The sequence below is a fragment of the Sapajus apella genome, unplaced genomic scaffold (genome assembly GCF_009761245.1).
Source record: "Sapajus apella isolate SASKATOON/1434 unplaced genomic scaffold, GSC_monkey_1.0 scaffold7, whole genome shotgun sequence".
Taxonomy (NCBI): Eukaryota; Metazoa; Chordata; class Mammalia; order Primates; family Cebidae; genus Sapajus; species Sapajus apella.
The window spans coordinates 2856469-2879225 of NW_022436947.1; the positions used below are offsets into that span (position 1 = coordinate 2856469).

At 44.9% G+C, this 22757-nt stretch overlaps 1 protein-coding gene across 1 annotated transcript; it reads left to right on the forward strand.

Moving 5' to 3' along the window:
• Positions 1–1931: 1931 nt before the first annotated feature.
• ZC3HAV1L (zinc finger CCCH-type containing, antiviral 1 like) lies at positions 1932–12353 on the forward strand. The gene is made up of 4 exons (XM_032275856.1): positions 1932–2371; positions 3383–3518; positions 9044–9302; positions 11772–12353. The coding sequence occupies exons 1-4, from the start codon at positions 2004–2006 to the stop codon at positions 11906–11908; spliced, it is 900 nt and encodes a 299-aa protein (XP_032131747.1). The 5' UTR covers positions 1932–2003; the 3' UTR covers positions 11909–12353.
• Positions 12354–22757: the final 10404 nt, after the last annotated feature.

Below are 22757 nucleotides of genomic sequence, written 5' to 3' on the forward strand. Positions count from 1 at the left end.
ACAAAGCTTACAAACTTATCTTCAGATGCTCTGGATCCACACTGATCATCTCCTCCTTGAAACTCTCCTCTGTGTGTCCATGAATGACTCTTATTTTCCTCTGGCCTCTCCTTATCAGTTTATATGTTAGGCTATGTTCCCTCAGGAGCAATCAGACAAGGATTGAATGCAAGCACTTTGCTTGGGAGGTGATCCTAAGAAACACTGGCAGGGGAATGGGGACGTGGGACAGGGAGAGGAAGGAAGACTGCATGGGGAGTGCTGATGAGGTGGTGTGGCTGTGGACAACTGGGGCTCACTTCCACTGAGGAAACCCCGGGAGAGCATGGAATGTACACCTCCAAGTGGTTCCACATGGGGAATAATGAGTTGGGTTGTTTGAACCATTACTGGGGAGGAACAACTTTCCTGCACCCTCTTTTTTTTTTTTTTTTTAACAGTCCAGAGGTCTTTTATTTTTTTTAACACCTATTATGCCATGAATTCATATGGAATAGGTTCCAGCAGCTCAGGCTCCTTCCCATTGGTTCTCACACAGTGCACTTCTCTGGGTGGAGCAGGATGGTGCTTCAGTTGAACCCAGGTACTTTTCTCTTTGGCTTCTTTCTTTTTCTGATCATTTTCCTTCACACGTTTTAGGAAGTTATCTCGGCTCTTAGAGTGCTTGATGTGCTCAATACGCACATTAATTCTCTTGGCAAGAATCTTGTCCTTAACTTGTTTGCTTACAACAATGCCAACAGCATGCTGGGGAACACTGCAGACTCTTCCAGTTTTGCCATGATAACACCTGTGGGGCATTCCTTTTTGAACAGTACCCATTCCCTTGATGTCTACAATATCACCTTTCTTACAGATTCTCGTATACGTGGCCAAAGGAACAACTCCATGTTTTCTAAAAGGCCTAGAGAACATATATCGAGTGCCTCTCTTCTTTCCCTTTGTGTTTGTCATTTTGGCGAATTACTGGAAGATGGCGGTTCCGGCCGAAAGGCCCTGCACCCTCTTAAGCTCAGTTCTGAGGGGCTGCAAATTTAACTGACAAGAGAAAAAATATATATGTAAATGGGAGTGCACAAAAGAAGTGATGATGATTTATATGCCTAAATTAATAGAGGAGAGAGGGGGGCAAAAGGCTCCTATGGGAAGAACAAAGGGGTTTCTAGGGGAACAAACAGGAGAAAAGGAAGTTTGTGATCATGTGAACACTTATATCACATCTCAATTCAGACTAGCCACCTTCCAAAAGAGCTCAGCAAGGCCCCATGGGGTGGCTCACGCCTGTAATTCCAGTGCTCCGGGAGGCGGAGGCAGGTGGATTGCTTGAGAAGTTCAAGACCAGCCTGGGCAACATGGGGAGACCCCGTTTCTGCAAAACAAAACAAACAAACAAACAAAAATCATGGTGCGAACCTTCGGCCGCAGCTACTCAGGAGGCTGAGGTGGGAGGATGGCTTGAGCCTAGTTACACGCTACAGCGAACTACGATTGCGCCACTGCACTCCAGCTGGGCGACAAAGCGAGACCTTATCTCCGAAAACAAAACAAAAAATAACATAAAATAAAATCCAACAACAAAAACAACAACAAAAATCCCAGAAGTGCTCAGCAGCCACATGTGGGTAGAGGCCACCTTCCCTGAAGCAGCCCAGCCATTCACCCCCTACCACCTTTTACCCATTCTGCCTTCACCGCAGGTCTCCCTAGCACCACTAGTTGTCTTACTTGTTAGCGAGTCCTTTGTGACTCCCACTGTACAAGCCCCTCAAGGCCAGGCCCGGGCAGGGCAGACCTCTACCAAAGCTCTCCCGGCCAGGGGATCCGCAGGCGCCGTACACTACTTCCACGCGCCGGGGCCGCCCCTCGCCCGGCCTCCCGCAGGCCCACCCCGCGCCAGGCCCAGGCCCACCCCCGGGATGTTCGCTGGAAATCGTGGACGTGACTGGGAGGAGCCTGCCCGCCCGGCTCTCCGCGCGGCGCGCACAAGGCAAGCGCCAGCGACTATGGCGGAGCCCACCGTGTGCTCCTTCCTCACCAAGGTGCTGTGCGCCCACGGCGGCCGCATGTTCCTGCGGGACCTGCGCGGCCACGTGGAGCTGTCGGAGGCCAGGCTCCAGGACGTGCTGCAGCGCGCCGGGCCCGAGCGCTTCCTGCTGCAGGAGGTGGAGACGCAGGAGGGCCTCGGGGACCCGGAGGCCGAGGCGGCGGCCGGCGCGGTGGGCGGCGGCGGCGGCGCCTCCGCCTGGAGGGTTGTGGCTGTGTCCTCTGTGCGCCTCTGCGCGCGCTACCAGCGCGGCGAGTGCCAGGCCTGCGACCAGCTGCACTTCTGCCGCCGGCACATGCTGGGCAAGTGCCCCAACCGGGACTGCTGGTGAGAGGGCGGCAGCGGCGGCCCGGGTGGGCGGGCGGGGACTGTGGGCGCAGGCCGCGGGCCTGGCCGTCCGGCCGGAAGCGGCAGCGACTGGAAGGGGGCTTCGTCCCGAGCGGGGCCGGGACTGGGGGCACGGGACTGGACCACCCCCTCCCGCAGGCCCTTCCCCCGGCGGCCTCCCCTGCGCTCCCAGCCGCGGGGCGGAAAGGCGCGAAGGTCCGCTCAGTGGAGACCTCTCAGCCGCCCCCGCCAGAAAAGTTGCGGCCCCGCCCCCCGGATTCTGCGCGGCAGCCGGGTTCAATCCTGACTGACTTTGGAGTTCGCTTACTCCGGTGATCTTTGGCGGGAGGTGGGGGACGGGGACATCCGAGGATCCCATGAGATCCCTGGACTCTTTAACCGGAAATCGCCCGTTCCCCCGTATTCACACACTTTTGCAGAAGCGGGTCTGCGCCCTCTAGGTTTAACAGCGCGGAGCCAGCCTCACCCAGAAAGCAGGGCTGGATGGCTTGGGTGAGGCCGTGTGGTTCTTGACTGCCAGAGCTGGGGTTCCTGGCCGCCTCCTGACTCCAGACTCTGCTTCACATCCCTGAATTTTCCTTGGTTGTTCCCCTCCCCCTCAGCCCCAAAGTGGTGCTGGGGATAGGGACGCTTTCTTTTTCACGTTGGTGGACTGTGGGGGTGGGCAGCTGTCGCCGGGGAGAAGGCCAAGTGCAGTGGCCTACAGAGCAGATGCGCACCCTCGGGCGAGGTGGGCTACACGGGAGAGGGGTGCCCTCGGCTTCAGAGCATCCCGACTAAAAATTCACATGACCTTGGGAGAAGAGTTGCTTCAACCCAACTTCCTTATTTTCTTTCCATCAGTGCTTATTAGATAGATACTGTCCATGGTTTCATGACAATTACTCAGCTTCACATGTATTAAATAAATTGAAAGCTGCTCAAGGCAAGGAATTTGACAGACTGGTCCTTCTTCACCTGGGCATCTGACCGAGGTCTCTGTTCTCCTAGGTCTACCTGTACCCTTTCCCATGATATCCACACACCTGTCAACATGCAGGTCCTGAAAAACCATGGACTTTTTGGCCTCAATGAAGCCCAGCTTCGGATCCTGCTTTTGCAGAATGACCCCTGTCTTTTACCAGAGGTGAGTCACCAAAGAGTCACCCTCAGGTCACATTTGTTACAAGTACTTTCCTCATTTTCTTTTGGCTTTAGATATTAGTTTTAATTGCCTTGAAGCAACATGATTCCGTTTCAAATGTGTTAAAGGTACCCACTATAATTGCTATCGTGGCAAGATAGTATGTTTCAGTTTAGCCATACAGAAGTTTTAAAAACAAAATAGTACAAATCCCAAGAGCGATTTGGAACATCAATGAAGACCACCAATTAAACGCAAGGTTTTCTAATCTAGCACAATGATGCTATCATAGACACCTCCACTTTGCCAGAAGAGGAGTGGGAAGAAGGGAAGATGTTGAGAAAACAGAGGACAGTTCATACATGTGGCCTGATTTTAACTCTAAGGCATTTCAGAGTCAGAAGGGAAGAAAGCCACAAGGCTAGAGGGAGGAGCCGGAGCCTTTGGTGCAGGTGGCAGAGGCTGCCCTCAAGGCAGCAGAATGTGTACCAGAAGGCAGTCCTGGAGGTGATCTTCGGAATCAGTAGGTTTCCTCCTGACATGCATGATTCTGTTTCATTTCTTTGAGCACTGAAGCCAAGTCTAGTACGTCATGGTTGTGAGCCAGATGCATTCCAGCCAACCGTGTTGCCCAAAGTAGATCCAAGCAGTAGCTGGAGCAGGTTATTGGCAGGAAGGGCGAGGAGGGTGGCCGCAGCCATGAGGCTGGGTCCAGTCCTTCCTCTCTCCGAGAGAAGGGGTGGTGCCACTGCTATTTGCCTTTTATTTTTATTTTATTTTTTTTTTTTGAGATGTAGTTTCGCTCTTGTTGCCCAGCTGGATTGCAATGGCGCGATCTTGGCTCACCTCAATCTCTGCCACCTGGGTTCAAGCAATTCTCCTACCTCAGCCTCCCAAGTAGCTGGGATTACAGGCATGTACCACCATGCCTGGCTAATTTTGTATTTTTAGTAGAGATGGGGTTTCTCCACGTTGGTCTGGCTGGTCTCGAACTCCTGACCTCAGGTGATCCGCCCTCCTCAGCCTCCCAAAGAGCTGAGATTATAGGAGTGACCGTCATGCCCAGCCTGCCTTTTAATTTTATTGTACTTTTTGATTCATGGAAGTTTAATATTTTTATTTTGTCAAATCTATTGAATCTTTTTTTGGTGTGCCGTTTTTTGGGGTGTATCCTGGGCCCAGCCTTACCTTTTCATGTTAGACTCCTTCAGTGTTTTGTGAGCAGCTGATGGGTTGGCGGAACATACACCAGGAGCCTCCCTTCCCCCCCCACCTCCACCTGTCCTCATCACCTGGGACTGGAAGTAGGTGACATGTGGTTCAAAAGGTGACTGTGTGGACAGCAGGGACCATGGAAAAACACAGTGCATGAGGCAAGAATGGTGCCTCACATGTATATGAAATGCCTGATGATTGCTTTTACCACTCTCTCAGTAAAAAAAGACAGTAGACAAATATGTAAAGTTTCATGCTGGTACATTAATGGACAAATTTCTAGAAAAAAATGGAGTTCATCAAAATGAATTCAAGAAGCAATGGAAAGCCAAAATAGTCTCGTAAAAAACTTTAAAATAAAAGCATTAAAGAAACCCCAGAGCATTAGTTAAAAGGCTTGCACAAGAAAACATCAGGCTTATCTAGGTTTTTGTTTTGTTTTGTTTTTTTTGAGACAGTGTCTCACTCTGTCACACAGGCTGGAGTACCTCAGCTCACTGTAGCCTCTGCCTCTCGGGTTCAAGTGACTCTCCCACCTCAGCCTCCTGATTAGCTGGGACTACAGGCATGTACCACCATGCCCAGCTAATTTTTGTACTTTTTGGTAGAGATGGTGTTTTGCCGTGTTGGCCAGGCTGGTCTTAAACGCCCAATCTGAAGTGAACACCCGCCTTGGCCTCCCAAAGTGTTGGGATTACAGGCACGAGCCACTGTGCCTGGCCAGGCTTATATAGCTTTATAGTTGAATTCTATCAAAATTTTTCCTTATTGAAGTATAGCTGATAAATAAACATTTTATATTTATAGTGTATAATGTGATGTTTTAATATATTTACATTGTGAATTGATTGCAACGATTAAGCTAATTAATATATCATTACATAGCTATTATTTTTTGGTGTGGTAAGGACAGCAACTTTCAGGTATACAGTAGGTTATTGTTAACTACAGTCAATCATGCTGTACAGTAGATTTCCAGAAGTTTATCCTAATTGAAACTTTGTTCCCTACGACCTACATCTGCCCATTCTCCTGAATTCTAACAAATTTATATGGAACAGGCAGTTCTAATGTTTGGAGTAGGTCTAGGATCTATTTTCCATGATCTCCAATACATTCTTGAACCACTATCATACTAATTAGTTTATATTTCATTTTTAAGGTTTATATATTAACTCTTTTGGAGACGTGGTCTCGCTCTGTCATCCAGGCTGGAGTGCAGAGACAGGGTTTCGCCATGTTGCCCAGGCTGGTCATAGCTCACTGCAACCTCGACCTCCTGGACTCAAGCAGTCCTTTTGCTTCAGCCTCTCGAGTAGCTGGGACTACAGGTGTGCACCACCACACCCAGCTACTTTTGTTTTGTTTTGTTTTGTTTTGTTTGAGACGGAGTTTCGCTCTTGTTGCCCAGGCTGGAGTGCAATGGCGCGATCTCGGCTCACCGCAACCTCCGCCTCCTGGGTTCAGGCAATTCTCCTGCCTCAGCCTCCTGAGTAGCTGGGATTACAGGCATGCGCCACCATGCCCAGCTGATTTTTTGTATTTTTAGTAGAGACGGGGTTTCACCATGTTGACCAGGATGGTCTCGATCTCTTGACCTCGTGATCCACCCGCCTCGGCCTCCCAAAGTGCTGGGATTATAGGCGTGAGCCACCGCGCCCGGCCCTTGTTTTGTTTTTTGAGATAGAATCTTGCTCCTTCGCCTAGGCTGGAGTGCAGTGGCGTGATCTTGGCTCACTGCAACCTCTGCCTCCCTCCCTGGTTCAAGTGATTCTCCTGCCTCAGCCTCCTGAGTAGCTGGAATTGCAGGTGCTTGCTACTATGCCCAGCTAATTTTTGCATTTTGAGTAGAGATGGGATTTTGGCATTTTGGCCAGGCTGGTCTCAAACTCCTGACCTCAGGTGATCTGCCCACCTCAGCCTTCCAAAGTGCTGGGATAATAGGTGTGAGCCACTGCACCTGGCCCCCAGCTACTTCTTTTGTTTTGTTTTGTAGATAGAGTCTTGCTCTGTTGCCCAGACTGGAGTGTAGTAGTGTGATCTCAGCTCACTGCAACCTCTGCCTCCCAGGTTCAAGCAATTCTCGTGCCTCGGCCTCCTGAGTAGCTGGGACTAAAGGCACGTGCCACCATGACCAGCTACTTTGTTGTATTTTTAGTAGAGATGGGGTTTTGCCATGTTGCCTATGTTTGCGCATGTTGACCTGGTCTTAAACTCCTGAGCTCGGGCAGTCCGCCTGCTTGGCCTCCCAAAGTGTTAGGATTTATAGCTGTGAGCCACCATGCCTGACCTACTTTAAAAATTTTTTTGTGGAGACAAGGTTTTGCTGTGTTGCCTAGGCTGGTTTCGAACTCCTGGATTCAAGCAGTTTGCCATCCTTGGTCTCCCAAAGTGCTAGGAGTATAGCTGTGAGCCACTGTGCCCGGCTAATTTTGTTTGTTTCATCAATTCATGTTTCCTTTTCCAAATAAGCTTTAGAATCACTTATTGTTATGTATCGCTAACCAACAACAACAACAAAAAACATAGAATCACTTAAATTCCTGAAACTATTTTACAGGAATTCTTTGAGAGGGGTAGAATTTGCATTAAAGTTATGAATTTATTTTAGAAAGTTGACATCACAATTATAAATAGGATGCTGTTTCGTTTGAAACCAGGTCATCTGTGTCTTGTAGGATTTCCCACATTTTAGATTGGACTGATTACATTCCTGTAGTACTATTTAACATGTTCCTGTATCCCTCAAATTTTGATCAGATTTAGGATTTATTTTATATATATATAAAATTTTATTTTTAAGACGGAGTCTTGCTGTATTGCCCAGGCTGGAGTGCAGTGGCGCGATCTTGGCTCACTGCAACCCTCACCTCCGGAGTTCAAGTGATTCTCCTGCCTCAGCCTCCCCAGTGGTGGCGATTACAGGCGCGCACCACCGCTCCTGGCTAATTTTTGTGTTTTTAGTAGAAACGGCGTTTCACCATGTTGGCCAGGCTGCTCTTGAACTCCTAACCGCAGGTGATCCTCCTGCCTTGGCCTCCCAAAGTGCTGGGATTACAAGTGTGAGCCACCATGCTCAGCCAGGATTTATTTTATACCAAGAATTTTTTTACACGTGAAGCATTGTTAATGGTGACTCACCATCTCATTTGCCTGGGGCTGAGGAGTTTCCGGGATGTCAGACTTTCATGGTAAAACCTGGACAGTTCTATTTCCTGTTGTGTCACATCAGGAGGCATATAATGTCAATCTAATGTCATCTTCACGTGTGAGGTTAAGACTGGTGTGTGGTTTCAGGGTCAACAGCCATCATGATCCATCATTATGAAGTTCCCCATCAGCACGGTCTTGGTTTGTCTGGGATAGACCCAGTTTATATTAGTTGTCCCAGTGCGATTATTAATAGTGCTTCCTTGTACCCAAAAAAGCCCTTGTCTGGATCATAAATTATATCTTTGTGCCACCCCTTGAAATTGGTTTCCCTGGAAGCAGAGCCTGAGATAGGGACCCAGGTCCATGTGATTTTTTTGGGGGCCGGCTTTTCAGGAAAACCCAGTATGGGAGTGAGAGAAGCAGGATCTAAGGAAGGAAAAGCTACAAGCAAGTAAGGTCTGGCCCTGACTTGATTCATGGGGAACTGTGGAATTAACATCACACTGAGTCTGGCTTTGAGGCACTCCAGCATTTTTTTTTTTTAGCTCCATCTAAGTCATTCATTGGCTACAGGCTTTGGAGGCAGGGAGTAGGTTAGTTGAGAGTGCAAGGTAAGAGAGGGGCAGCTGTGAGTCATGAGCACCCAGCGCCTATAGCACCTGGAGTGTGGCTAGTACCACTACACTATCATCAGGCTTTCACCCAAAGATTTTAACAGCCACTGGTGATCAGAAGAGGTCATTTAGTCTTCACTTTAGCTAGAGAAGCTATAGTCTATTGGCTTAAAAGATAAAGTGAAAACTAATATTGCCTGGGTGTGGTGGCTCATACCTGTAATCCCAGCACTTTGGAAGGCTGAGGTGGGCAGGTCACCTGAAGTCAGGAGTTCGAGACCAGCTTGGCCAACATGGCTAAACCTCATCTCTACTGAAAATACAAAAATTAGCTGGGTGTGGTGGTGAACACCTGTAGTCCCAGCTACTCAAGAGGCTGAGGCAGGAGAATCGCCTGAACCAGGAGCTGGAGGATGCAATGAGCCAAGATTGTGCCACTGCACTCCAGCCTGGGCGTCAGAGAGAGACTCTATCCCCCCTCAACCCCCAACAACAACAACAAAAAAGAAAACTAATATTTCAGATGTTGCCTCATTTCTGTACCAGGTCTGTTTGCTCTACAACAAAGGGGAAGCCCTTTATGGCTACTGCAACCTCAAGGATAAATGCAACAAGTTTCACGTGTGCAAATCCTTTGTGAAGGGAGAGTGTAAACTTCAGACCTGCAAACGGTCCCATCAGCTTATCCATGCCGCATCCTTGAAGCTGCTGCAGGACCAAGGATTGAATATTCCAAGTGTTGTGAATTTTCAGATAATATCCACCTACAAGCATATGAAGCTGCACAAGATGCTTGAAAATACAGGTAGGAATATCCAAGGAGGAAGGAGAACTATCAACGATAGAATTTTGGGATGCTTCACTGTAAAGAAGTAAGAACAGTAACATGAAAGTGAGTCTGGGGGTGAAGCAGTTCCTATGTTAATGTCAGCTTTAGTCTTGGGAAAGTTTATAACAGTCAACATTTTATTGTATAGAATAGTGACCCTAACCAAAGGAGGGAAGGGATGGAGTTTATCTTTAGCGCTGTTACTGCCAGCCGCTAGAATCTGCCCGAGCCATTGAAGAGTAGCTTGTTGGTAGGTTGGAGGTCAGGAAGTAGGTAGAACAGTTTTAACAGCGTGATTAGAAAAAAGAGGAAGGAGATGGGCCAGTGACTGGAAAAGTAAGATTAATGTAGGATGGCTTTCTTTTCATAAATAGAATTTTTGCTTTGTTCGTTTTTTTTTTTGAGATGGAGTCTCGCCTGGTTGCCAGGCTGGAATGCAGTGGCGCAATCTCAGCTCACTACAACCTCCATCTCCCGGTTCAAGCGATTCTCCTGCCTCAGCCTCCTGAGTAGCTGGGACTACAGGTGCCACCACCATGCACAGCTAATTTTTGTATTTCTTTTTTTTTTTTTTTTTGAGACGGAGTTTCGCTCTTGTTACCCAGGCTGGAGTGCAATGGCGCGATCTCGGCTCACCGCAACCTCCGCCTCCTGGATTCAGGCAATTCTCTTGCCTCAACCTCCTGAGTAGCTGAGATTACAGGCACGCGCTACCATGCCCAGCTAGTGTTTTGTATTTTTAGTAGAGACGGGGTTTCACCATGTTGACCAGGATGGTCTCGATCTCTTGACCTTGTGATCCGCTTGCCTCGGCCTCCCAAAGTGCTGGGATTACAGGCATGAGCCACTGCACCTGGCCTGCTTTGTTAGTTTTTAAGTAATTTTAACGACATTACAGAACAATTTGGAAAATAGAGACTGGAAATGAAACTTGGTTATGATTTTGCTCACTCTAATCTATACTTGTTACAATTTTCTTACAGGCCCTTCAGTTCTATTATATACAGACATGAATCCAGTTGTGGTCAAAGTACATGTTAATCTAGTATCTTAAATTTCCACTTTATACAACATCATACATATTTTCCCATATTGCTAGGAATATTGCATATTCCCATTATAAATATATTCCCATAGTCTTTCAGTCATTTTTGTTGTTTTTGGAGACAGGATCTTGCTGTGTTGCATAGGCTGGAGTACAGTGGCGCAATCATGACTCACGGCAGCCTTGAACTCCTGGGCTCAAGTGATCTTCCTGCTCAACCTCCCTAGTAGCTGGGACTATAGGCACAGACAATCATGCCCAGCTAATTTTTGAATTTTTCTTGTGTAGGGACAAGGTTTTGCTATGTTGACCAGGCTAGTTTTGAACTCCTGGGCTCAAGTAGTCCTCCAGCCCTGGTCTCCCAAAGTACTGGGATTACAGGTGTGAGCCACTGCACTTGGCCTTGAGTAATTTTTTTAAAGTCTACAAAGTGTGGTTTGGTGTTATTTTCATTATAATGCATTCAGTTACTTATGCTGTTAGATTTGCGGGTACCTCAAAATCAGTGGGTGATGGGCTTACGAGAATTGCTGTTGGGAAAAGTGAATCACCAAAGGTAGAGTTGCTAAGCTTTCACCATGAGTTTTTTTTTTTTTTTCTAAACTTTTTTTTAATTGCTTTTTAGGTTTTGGGGTACATGTGAAAAACATGCAAGATTGTTGCATAGGTACACACATGGCAGTGTGTACATGGGGTTTTCATGTGTTGGGATGTTACTGTCAGACATAGTGAGAGCAGGTAGAGAGGGTTCTGCATACACAGTGTCAGAGGCTGTTTAGGGCGGCAGGTACCACCCTATACACCTGGTGGCAGGTTCCTTCTACCCTCAGCTGTGTCTAGGGCCTGTCATTGTCTTCATCTGGTTTTGTTTGGTGAGTCTCTCCTGTTACATAGTGACTTTCTGCTTACTCTCTATTTTTTATACACACACACGTGTGCACACACACACTTTTTTTTTTTTTTTTGAGACGGAGTTTCGCTCTTGTTACCCAGGCTGGAGTGCAATGGCGTGATCTCGGCTCACTGCAACCTCGCCTCATGGGTTCAAGCAATTCTCCTGCCTCAGCCTCCCGAGTAGCTGGGACTATAGGCGAATGCCACCATGCCCAGCTAATTTTTGCATTTTTAGTAGAGACAGGGGTTTCACCCTGTTGACCAGGATGGTCTTGATCGCTTGACCTCGTGATCCACCTGCCTTGGCCTCCCAAAGTGCTGGGATTATAGGCGTGAATCCCCGTGCCCGGCCCACACACACTTTTTTTAAAATCCAGAAGACATGAACTCTCCAAATCCAGGTGTTGGGAGTCTGGTCTGATGTCTGGTTAGCTGGGCTGTTGCTCACAACATAAAATGAAACTTGGGGGGTATCTTAGGAAAACTTATCCCTTTCCTCTTCGTAGGTAATTCATCATCTTCTACTGAGCGTTCACAAGGCCTTGAGAAGCAAGGAGTGCACGCAGCTGGAGCTGCAGAAGCTGGTCCTCTGACTTCTGTCCCTGCTCAGTTGGCCAAGAAGCCCTGCCCAGGTAAACCTTAAAGGAGGTCAGTGAACTAAGAAGAAGCTTGTCCAGCTTGGAAGATCAGAAAACAAGGCTTCTGTTTAGCTTTAATTTGTAACCGTTCATTCACTTAATCGTTGATTGGTAATGGTCATAATAATAGCTACCTCACCGTGTGTTGTGAGAAGTAAAGAAGATGGAAAAGGAGAAAATGTCCTTTTGGAAGGATATAGTCAGGCATGGGTGGTTGGGGATGGGGCTGGGCATTGAGCAGGCAGAGAGGTTAAAATTGAGTGCAGGTGGGGCCAGTCCAGGGCGAGTGCTGAAGGTGGCAGCTTCTGCCTGTGGTGCCTAGTGCTTTCCTCAGGCCAGGTGGATGGAGCTCTGCTGACTTCTGTGGTCCACCTTTGTTTTTCTCATTTTATATTGTGGCAATCATAGAGTACTTTGCACACTTTTTTTTTTTTTCACTTAATATGGCTTCATAATTATCTTTCAATATTTGTTCACACCATACATAATCATGTTTTTGCACAGATACATTAATACGTCATAGTTTATTTAACTACTTTCCTTTTTCTAACAATTTTTGTTTTTTAGACGGTCTTGCCCTGTTGCCCAGGCTGGAGTGCAGTGACATGATCTTGGCTCACTGCAGCCTTGACTTCCTGGGCTCAGGTGATCCTCCCACCTCAGCCTCCTGAGTAGCTGGGACTACAGGTATGCACCACCATGACTGGCTAATATTTTGTATTTTTTTTGTAGAGAGGGGATTTTGCCATGTTGCCCCGACTAGTGTTGAACTCCTGGGCTCAAGCGATCTGCCTGCCTCAGCCTCCCAGAGTGCTAGGATTACTGGCATGAACCACTGCACCCAGCCTAACAAATTTTGAATATAACTCTTGTCTTAAAATCTGCAAAATATTGAATTTTTCAAGCTCTTTTTTTACTTTTGATTAGCTTATAGGTGCTAAAGGATACTGTTATTTGCATTTTTACACTATTTGTATGAGTGAATGGTTTTCTGGTGCCTGCTTTCTGATTGTCCTTATTTTGTCATTTTATATGTGGCCTTTTATTAATGGGGCCCTCCTTTACGCCGATGTGGGGCAGCCTTTAATGAAGCTCCGCAGTTTTCCTAAAAGGATGTCAGCAGTGCTGTGCTTGGATGATACTCAATTTCTATAGGTCCATCCTCAGCCAGTACTACAGAGTATGTAACCTTTGTGTTCTCTCCAGAGACTTCTACCTCACTCTGTCTGCTCTTCATCTCTTACTGAACTTTTACCAAAGCCCAATTGCTATAGCTTGAAGGATGTGTAGTTCATCCATTCCTTTAAATCGTATCCATTCTTTCCGTGGATCAGATGGACCATCAGAAGTCTGTATACCTCCCCCCTTTCATGATCACTTTCCCCTTTCTCCCTTCTTCCCTGCTCTCCACCTACCTAGCTGTGTTCATTGAGCTACATTTCAGTATTTAGTGGTTTATTTTCATCAAGGGGTACCACAAGAAGCAGCTTTATGAAATTAAATTTGTTCTGTTTATTGTAGTTATTCCCAAATGTCATTGTGTAAAGTATTGTTGTTTTTTTTTAAATTCAACTGTCCTGCAGTAACATAACATTTGAGAAACAGAGACAGTGTAATAAGTTTTCATAAAGCTAAATTAATGTAGAGAAGTTTTTGTCATGAAATGCTATCTTCCAGTTGGGGAAAAAGCAAAAATGTCTTTTTTCAAGTGAGAACTTTCTGTGTTTTCTCCTAATGGATAGTAAGAGTCGTGAACTTGTGTTGACCTTTTTACTTTCATTGTCAACAATATTCCTGAAAGCCCTTACATTCTACATATTTTATTTTTTCTCTAGTCCAGATTTCTTCTGGTGATAATTTTTAAAAATATATTTTTACATTTAATTCTACGATTTACACTTATCATTTTACTATGTATATTTTTGTAGTAAGCTATCATAAATCCTTAATGGAAACAGTGTAGGGGATAAATACATTTCCTTTACGTTGAGAGACTTGGTGGCTTTTTACATGTTTATGTTCTGTTTTTATATCTTATCATTATGCTTTTATATGTGAAGTTATTGGTCCTCTGTAATCTTCGTTGCAGTATTTTACTCAATTCTGTAATAATCTACTTTAATCTTAGTTTTGTTGGTATTCATTCTGTAAAATGTTTTATGTAATCATGCCTGTCTTTCTCTAATTTTCATCTCATGATTCAGCTGTTAATGTGTTACAGTTGGAGAAGTTTTCTTTGGTGATTTTTTGGGGTTTTTTATGTAAAGTCGCATGTCTATAGACTATAAATTCAACATAGTCTAAATTGAATTACAAATTTTCCACTAGTCTTGTTCCTCCTTTTATTTTCTTATTTTTGAATGTCACCACTGTCTGCCTAATGCCATAGGCAAAAGCTGTAAATTGTCCTATACTTTTCTTTCTTTTTGTTCCCTGTGTCAAACTGGCAACCCAGTGTTGGAGAGTTTTTCCCCCTCAAAAGCCTCTCAAATATTTATCCTTCTCTGCCCCTTTCTTTCCACCCCTTACACACGGCCTTGTTTCAAACCCTCATCACCTCCCTGTGTATATTCCACAGATACATACCTCAGTAGTTTTCAAGTTATGTGTAATGGGAGTTTTTGGAAAAAGGTGTCCTGTTCCCACTGCAGTGATGGTAACCCTGTTTCAATGTTTAATAGAATAGGCTTTGTGGATTTCACTCGTCTCCTTACACTCTTTTCTTTTCCTGCCTTCCATCTGGCTGCCTGATGTTTTGAAAGCAAACTAATCATACTGCTTTTTTCCTGCTGAAACTTTCCTTGGTCCTCAGCATGCAGGGTAGTAGTCATAAACTCACATGCCTGCAGGGACTAGGAAGGTGAGTTAAATGGATGAAGTGGACTGGATGCAAGAGAAATGGGGGAAGGGAGAAGTGCTATGGCAAACTGTCTCATCTAAAAGGGACACCTGCCTCTGGTATCCATGTGGGAATGTGGGCCCACTTTGTCATATTTCCCAGTGTTTTTAAACGAAGCCAGAAATTCAGATTGTTATGAGAAATTTTCTGATTCTTGAATATTGACTTTAGTCGAGTTTTAAAAATGCTGACCAACATTTTATGTACTTGATCTACTTGGAATTTCTGGAATGTGCTGTTTTGTCTTGTGATTCTCTGTAAATGATGTTCCTTTTCTTTTTTTTTTGACAGAGTCTTACTCTGTTGCCCAGGCTGGAGTGCAGTGGCATGATCTCAGCTTGCTGCAACCTCCGTTCCTGGGCTCAGGTGATTCTCCTGCCTCAGCCTCCCGGGTAGCTGAGATTATAGGCATGTGCCACCATACCTGGCTAATTTTTGTATTTTTAGTAGAGATGGAGTTTCACCGTGTTGGCCAGGCCGGTCTTGAACTCCTCACCTGAAGTGATCCGCCCACTTTGGCTTCCCAAAGTGCTGGGATTATAGGTGTGAGCCACTGTACCCAGCCTGATGTTCCCTCTTTTATAAGTGCCATTCCTTCTTCCTTCTTTCTACCTCACAACCTGGCAAAACTGGATTCTTCAAAATGCCAGGTTGACCCTTGACTCCAAAAGAGGTGGCTCCTGCAGCATTCTCACAGGCCAAGCATAGCACTTACTTTATGCTGCAATGCTGTGTGTTTTTGCTCCCTAACTGTGAGCAGAAACATTATTTATTCTTGGTAATTGTAACACTCGTTAGTGAAGACATATTTTTTGCCATATAATGGATTATACTTTGTATTTGAATCCATGTGAATCACTATCATATTGGTCTTCATTGTTTTTCCTCCTTCCCCTACTTATTTTTTGAGACAAAGTCTTGCTCTGTTGCCCAGACCGGATTGTAGTGGTACAATTATAGCTCCCTGCAGCCCTGATCTCCCGGGCTCAAGCCATTCTCTTGCCCCAGCTTCCCTAGTAGCTGGGACTATAGGTGCATGCTGCCACACTCAGCAAATATTTTTAGGTTTTTAGTAGAGATGAGGTCTCACTATGTTGCCTAGGCTGGTCTTGAACTCCCAAGCTCCAGCAATCCTCCTGCCTTGGCTTCTGAAAGTGCTGGGATTACAGGCATGAACCAGTATGCCTAGCCATATTTTTTCCAATATTAGAAAATATTTTCCCCTAAGGAATGTGTTATATAAGGTCAACATCTTTTTAGTGCTTCAATTTGACTTGTCTACATCTAAAGTTAACTTTTTAAGACTTATATTTATGATAGTAATTTTTTCCATTAAGGGATTTAATGTCCATTATTGTCATGTTTCTTGATTTTTTTCATTACACCTGGTTCTTCTTTTTTTCTAGGTTTTATATATGCCTTATTAAATTGATTCTTGGCTGTTCTATATCTGTGTTGCTATCAGCATGGGAATCTATCATTAGAAAGCTATTAACTTTTAAAATATGTATCTTTTGGTGATTGTCTTTAACAGTTTTAGATGGTCTGTTTGCTATTTCTAAATATAAAATCTCATAGGTATTTCTATTTTGTTTTTGTGTTTTGTAAAATTATACTTTCTTTTTATATTTCTTCATTACATATGAAGTCAATTGTTGGTTTTAAACAAAGGTTCTTTGTTAGGATAACAGAAATAACATCTTCTATTCTTGTTTGTTGGAAGCTAAAAGCTTGATAAAAGGAATTGGTACAATCATATTTTTATCACTTAAATTGCCTAATATGATTATATTAAGCATTTTTGTAATATCAAAACATCCTTAAATTGCTGAGATAAAACTCTACCTGGTTATAGTAGATGATATTTTAATGTATTATCTTTCCTATTTGCTATACATCTATACATTCACAAATAAAATTCATTTATCTTTTATGTGTGTATGTAGTAATTTCCTTTTTATTTTTACTGGCATATGGTCAGAATATAAATCTTATTCTAAGTACTGTCTGGAGTTTTTGTAAGTTGATTTGTAATGCCATTTTTATTTAAAAAATAATGTATTTTGGAATTACTCTTATTATTTAGAAATATTCTTCTAAAATTATTTTTTGAAAATATAATAATATATCATTGTGGAAAATGTGGACAGTCTAGGAATATATGAAGGAGGACGTAATAATCACCTCTTAATACCACTGTATAATCATTCTTAATGCTGTATTTTTTTCAGTCTTTTTTTTTTTTTTTTTGAGCAGGGGTTTCTCCCTGTCATCCAGGCTGGAGTGCAGTGATGCAATCAGAGCTCTCTGCAGCCTCTGCCTCCCAGGCTCAAGTGATCCTCCCACTTCAGCCTCCTGAGTAGCTGGGACTACATGCATGTGCCACCATGCTCCGCTAATTTTTTTGTATTGTCTTGTGGAGACAGGGTTTTGTCATGTTGTCCAGGCTGGTCTTCAACTCGCGAACTCAAGTGATCCACCTGCCTTCCAGGTGGAGTCCCAGCTTCCCAAAGTCCTGGGGCTGCAGGTGTGAGCCACCAGGCCCAGCCTTTTTTCAATCTTTTTTGTGCATGTGTCCTTAAATATTGAATACAATTTTACACCATTTGGGATTGATACTATTTTGTAAGCATTTCCCTATGTAATTGAAAGCATTTACAATTACTTGCAATGGTTTCATTATATTTTTAAAGTATTATTTAATAATAGTTCTATTGTTGGATATTTGTCATTTGTAACATTTTATTATAGTATATAAATCTTTGTCTGAATTTCTGATTTTTTTTTTTTTTTTGAGATGGCATTTTGCTCTTGTTGCCCAGACTGGAGTGCAATGGTGCGATTTCAGCTCACTGCAACCTCTGCCTCCCAGGTTCAAGTGATTCTTCTGCCTCAGCCTCCCAAGTAGCTGAGATTACAGGCATGCACCACCACACCCAGCTAATTTTTTGTATTTAGTAGAGACAGGGTTTCACCATGTTAGTCAGGCTGTTCTCAAACTCCTGACCTCAGGTGATCCGCTCACCTCAGCCTCCCAAAGTGCTGGGATTACAGGCATGCGCCACCGTGCTTGGCCAATTTCTGATTATTTTTTGGAACAGATTTTTAGATGCGATTATACTGTGCCAGAAGATATGAATAGCATAAAGACTCAAAAAGAGTTTCAAAACTGTCTTCCAGAATAGCTGTACCAGATTACACTCATTGTCAGCATAGGAATCGCCTATCTCAGTACACTCAATAGCTTGTGTTAGAAAGCACATTCCCAGGAAAGGCACAGAATATATTTTGTTTCCTAAAGGGTTCTTCTGGACAGATATTTAGAAAAATACATTTGTATTGATTTTGACTTGCTTATACAACCCAGTGCTATATTTTAATGTTTATTATACAATAACATGATTAAATTATGTACATTTTCTGATGTTTTTTCTTTACTGAGATTTCCTTTTGGATTTACATTTGCATTGTCACTTTTGTTGGTGAACTGATCACGCATTTATCTTCTAAAGGTAATATTTTATTCTCGTGATGCCTCATAGGTGCTCACTCTCAGATATGTATCTCCTAGATACATCTTCGGTTTACTCAGAAGAGATACTGCCTTGTCTGGCTTATATAGCAAGTTCTCAGTTTAATGAAGGAATGCCTGCTAATTTGAGTTGACTCTACCTGCTTTCAAGATAAACTTGGGAAAGCCTCAGATACAACCTTCCTTTGGCTCAAACTTTTCTACAGGTTCATATTCATAAAATCAAACCAGAAAACATGAGTGGATTGTTCTGTTGCTTGTCTGGGTAATGGAGACTAGAGGAGAGCTCCTATCACAGCTCCTCTGACAGTATGGCCTGCCATTCTCTCCCTCTTCTCCACTTAAGACTCCGAAGAGAGTCTGCTGAGTGTCTAGGACTTTCTTTTTTTTTTTTTTTTTGAGTCGGAGTTTCGCTCCTCTTGTTACCCAGGCTGGAGTGCAATGGCGCAATCTCGGCTCACCGCAACCTCCGCCTCCTGGGTTCAGGCAATTCTCCTGCCTCAGCCTCCTGAGTAGCTGGGATTACAGGCACACGCCACCATGCCCAGCTAATTTTTTGTATTTTTAGTAGAGATGGGGTTTCACCATGTTGACCAGGATGGTCTCGATCTCTTGACCTTGTGATCCACCCGTCTCGGCCTCCCAAAGTGCTGGGATTACAGGTGTGAGCCACCGCGCCCGGCCGTGTCTAGGACTTTCTAAGTCAAAGATACAGGGACAATCAGGACTCACACAGAGGGTAATTACAGACCAATGTTGGTTAGGTTATTTGCAGCAATGAGCAACTCCCAAGTCTCATGGTTTACAACAACAAAGATTTATTTCTTACTTGTGTTGATGATGGTCAACTTCAGCTTTGTTCCATGTCATTTTCACTTGAGACCCAGGTTGACTGAACATCCCCCACCTGGACCAGTGCTGATGTCCTGGCAGGGGAAGACCACAAGCTGGCTTTTCAAGCGCCTATTCTCATTGCATTGGCCAAAGCAAGTATTATGGCTACCCTGTGTTCGACAGGGTGGGGATGAATAATCCTACATGGAAGGCCACTGCAAGTTACATGACCAAACTTAATGTTGATGGACAAGGACAGTAACATGCCCTCAGGAAGGGGCAGTGAATATTTTTAACATAATGCAGTCACCAAGGAGGAAGCTCAGGCAAGTGGCCTTTCTTGTGCTGCCTTGGGGAGGCAGAGTTCCCTTTAAGGATGCTGTAGAATTTCTGATGGTTTACTTTTATTGTCTCAACCAAAAAGCGGCAAACATTGCCAATGTGTTGACAACAGAGGTCAACCAAGACACCACAGAGCTCTAGTTTCTGGCCAGAGGGACCCAGACCAGCACTGAGCTCCTAATTTAGGAAGAGTGTGGGTGAAGGGCACAGCCAACAATCCTTCAGATTGGGGTATGGCTTAGGCCAGGGTGACCAACTATCCCCACAGGCCCAGGATGGAGGGGGGTTCCTGGAACAGTGTGAGGCACAGCTGAGGCATTCTTTGTGCTGCCTCATTTCTGCAGTAATGCAGACTTCCTTTGAAGCAGAGTTGAGGAGGTGAGCTGATACACTATGGCAAGCCTTTACAATCCCTGATTGAATTAGCAAAGCCTGAGAAGTGGGGTGTGTGTGTGTGTGTGTGTGTGTGTGTGTGTGTGTGTGTGTTGCGTATTAGAAAAGGAAAAGCTTTATTTTATTTGAGACAGAATCTTGCTCTGTCACTCAGGCTGGAGTGCAGTGGTACGATCTTGGCTCTAGGCAACCTCCACCTCCTGGGTTCAAGAGATTCTTGTGCCTCGGTTTCCCTGCTAGCTGGGGTTACAGGCATGTGCCACACCTGGCTAATTTTCGTATTTTAGTATAGGTGGGGTTTTTACATGTTGGCCAGGCTGGTTTTGAATTCCTGACCTCAAATGATCTGTCTGCCTCGGCCTCCCAAAGTGCTGGGATTACAAGTGTGAGCCACTGTGCCTGGCCAGAGAAGAATTTTTCAGATGTTCATTTGGCTCTGATAACTAGAAATATATGTGTAAGAATGCACTTGATGACCTTAAGGATAATTTAAAACGGGGTGCCGCTGCCTACCTGATTACAAAAAATCAAATCACATTTGTCTAATAAAAGATAGAATAAGCAAGCAAACAACAACAAAACAGAGCATCCAAAACAAAGTAACAGAAATAGGACTAAACATACCAATTATATACTTTCTCAGTCCATGCTTGTAGTTGCAGGCTGTAGAAAACAATTCTGGTTTAAGTAAGTCAAGGAATTTGTTAAAAGAATATTGGGTAGCTCACAGACTCTGAAGAGCTGTAGAGGAAAGCTCAGAGGCTGTGCTGCTGGAACCAAGTTGTGCATAAGAAGTGGGTCCATTAAGACACTGAGTGGGGGGCCAGGCACGGTGGCTCTTGCCTGTAATCCCAGCACTTTGGGAGGCCGAGGCGGGCAGATCACAAGGTCAGGAGTTCAAGATCAGACTGGCCAACATGGTGAGATTCCCATCTCTACGAAAAAATACAAAAATTATCTGGGCATGGTGGCTTGTGCCTGTAATCCCAGCTACTTGGGAGGATGAAGTAGGAGAATTGCTTGAACCGGCACCCGGGAGGCAGAGGTTGCAGTGAGCTGAGATCATGCCATTGCACTCCAGCCTGGGCTACAGAGCCAGATTCCATCTCAAAAAAAAAAAAAAAAAAAAAAAAAAAAAAACCACCAAACGGGATGCTGTGGGTGGCATTGCCAGCAACAGGGATGTTGCATCCTGAAAGCTGAACTGCTGCCACCCAGTGTCCAAATGATTCTGTACAGTCTTTGTTTCTCTGGGTTACCAGCTTCTGATTCAAAGTGAGACAGTTTGGAGTACAGCATTGTGGGGTACAGCATTGAGGGGTAGAATCTGTATCATGTCACTCTGCCCCAGCTTCGAGGGAGGATGAGAAAATACTGGAATTTCCAGCTTCTACAGTGGGAGATGGGCTCCACTTCAGAGGAGGTGAACTTGTTCAACACATGAGGGTTTAAGAATGACAAATGCGGCCGGGCGCGGTGGCTCACGCCTATAATCCCAGCACTTTGGGAGGCCGAGACGGGTGGATCACGAGGTCAAGAGATCGAGACCATCCTGGTCAACATGGTGAAACCCCGTCTCTACTAAAAATACAAAAATTAGCTGGGCATGGTGGCGCACGCCTGTAGTCCCAGCTACTCGGGAGGCTGAGGCAGGAGAATTGCTTGAACCCAGGAGGCGGAGGTTGCGGTGAGCCGAGATCGCGCCACTGCCCTCCAGCCTGGGTAACAAGAGCGAAACTCCGTCTCAAAAAAAAAAAAAAAGAATGACAAACACCTATGCCATTTCATTGCTTTGGCATGCCAACATCATCATACACACAGTTTCGCTCTTGTTGCCTAGGCTGGAGTGCAATGGCACAATCTTGGCTCACCACAACCTCTGCCTCCTGGGTTCAAGCAATTCTCCAGCCTCAGCCTCCCGAGTAGCTGGAATTACAGGCATGAGCCACAACCTCCAGCTAATTTTGTATTTTTAGTAGAGGCGGGGTTCCTCCATGTTGGTCAGGCTAGTCTTGAACTCCTGGCCTCAGGTGACCCGCCCACCTCAGCCTCCCAAAGTGCTAGGGTTACAGGCGTGAGCCACTGTGCCTGGTGGGGTGTTTCTTCACACCCTTCTGAACCTTCTAGATTTTCTGCAATGAGCATGCATTATTTTTAGCAGGGAAAAACACTCAAAATAGAAGATGCTCAAAACATAAACAGACAAATTATGCCCTATTCCTGGTAGTCTTCAATCCAACTTGGCCTTACCTTGTTGAAATCAATGCCTCCAATGTCATGCTGGGGATGATCCCATTCTAAGGGTCCATTGGCATGGCTGATCTATTTTCCAGTGCCCCCTTCTCAGGAAAGATGCCATCTGCCTCCTGTGGAAATGGGTATTGCTTATTCATATGATGAGGATAACAAAGACATGGATGAAGCTGGAAGCCATCATTGCAGCAAAGTAACACAAGAACAGAAATTCAAACACCGCATGTTCTGACTCATAAGTGGGAATTGAACAGTGAGAACACATGGACACAGTGAGGGCAACATCACACACTAGGGCCTATTGGGGAGGCAGGGTGGGGAGCTAGGGGAGGGATAGCATTAGGAGAAATACCTAATGTAGATGATGGGTTGACGGGTGCAGCAAACTACCATGGCATGTGTTTACCTATGTAACAAACCTGCACGTTCTGTATGTGTACCCCAGAACTTATATATATAAAAAATAACTAGATGCTACTTCTGAATCACTTCAGGAAGTCCTATAAAGAACGGAGTCCTATAAGGAACCATAATATGAGGGACGGTCAATGCCAACCCACAGGGACCTTTGTGGCATTGACCATTTCCCATATTATGGCTC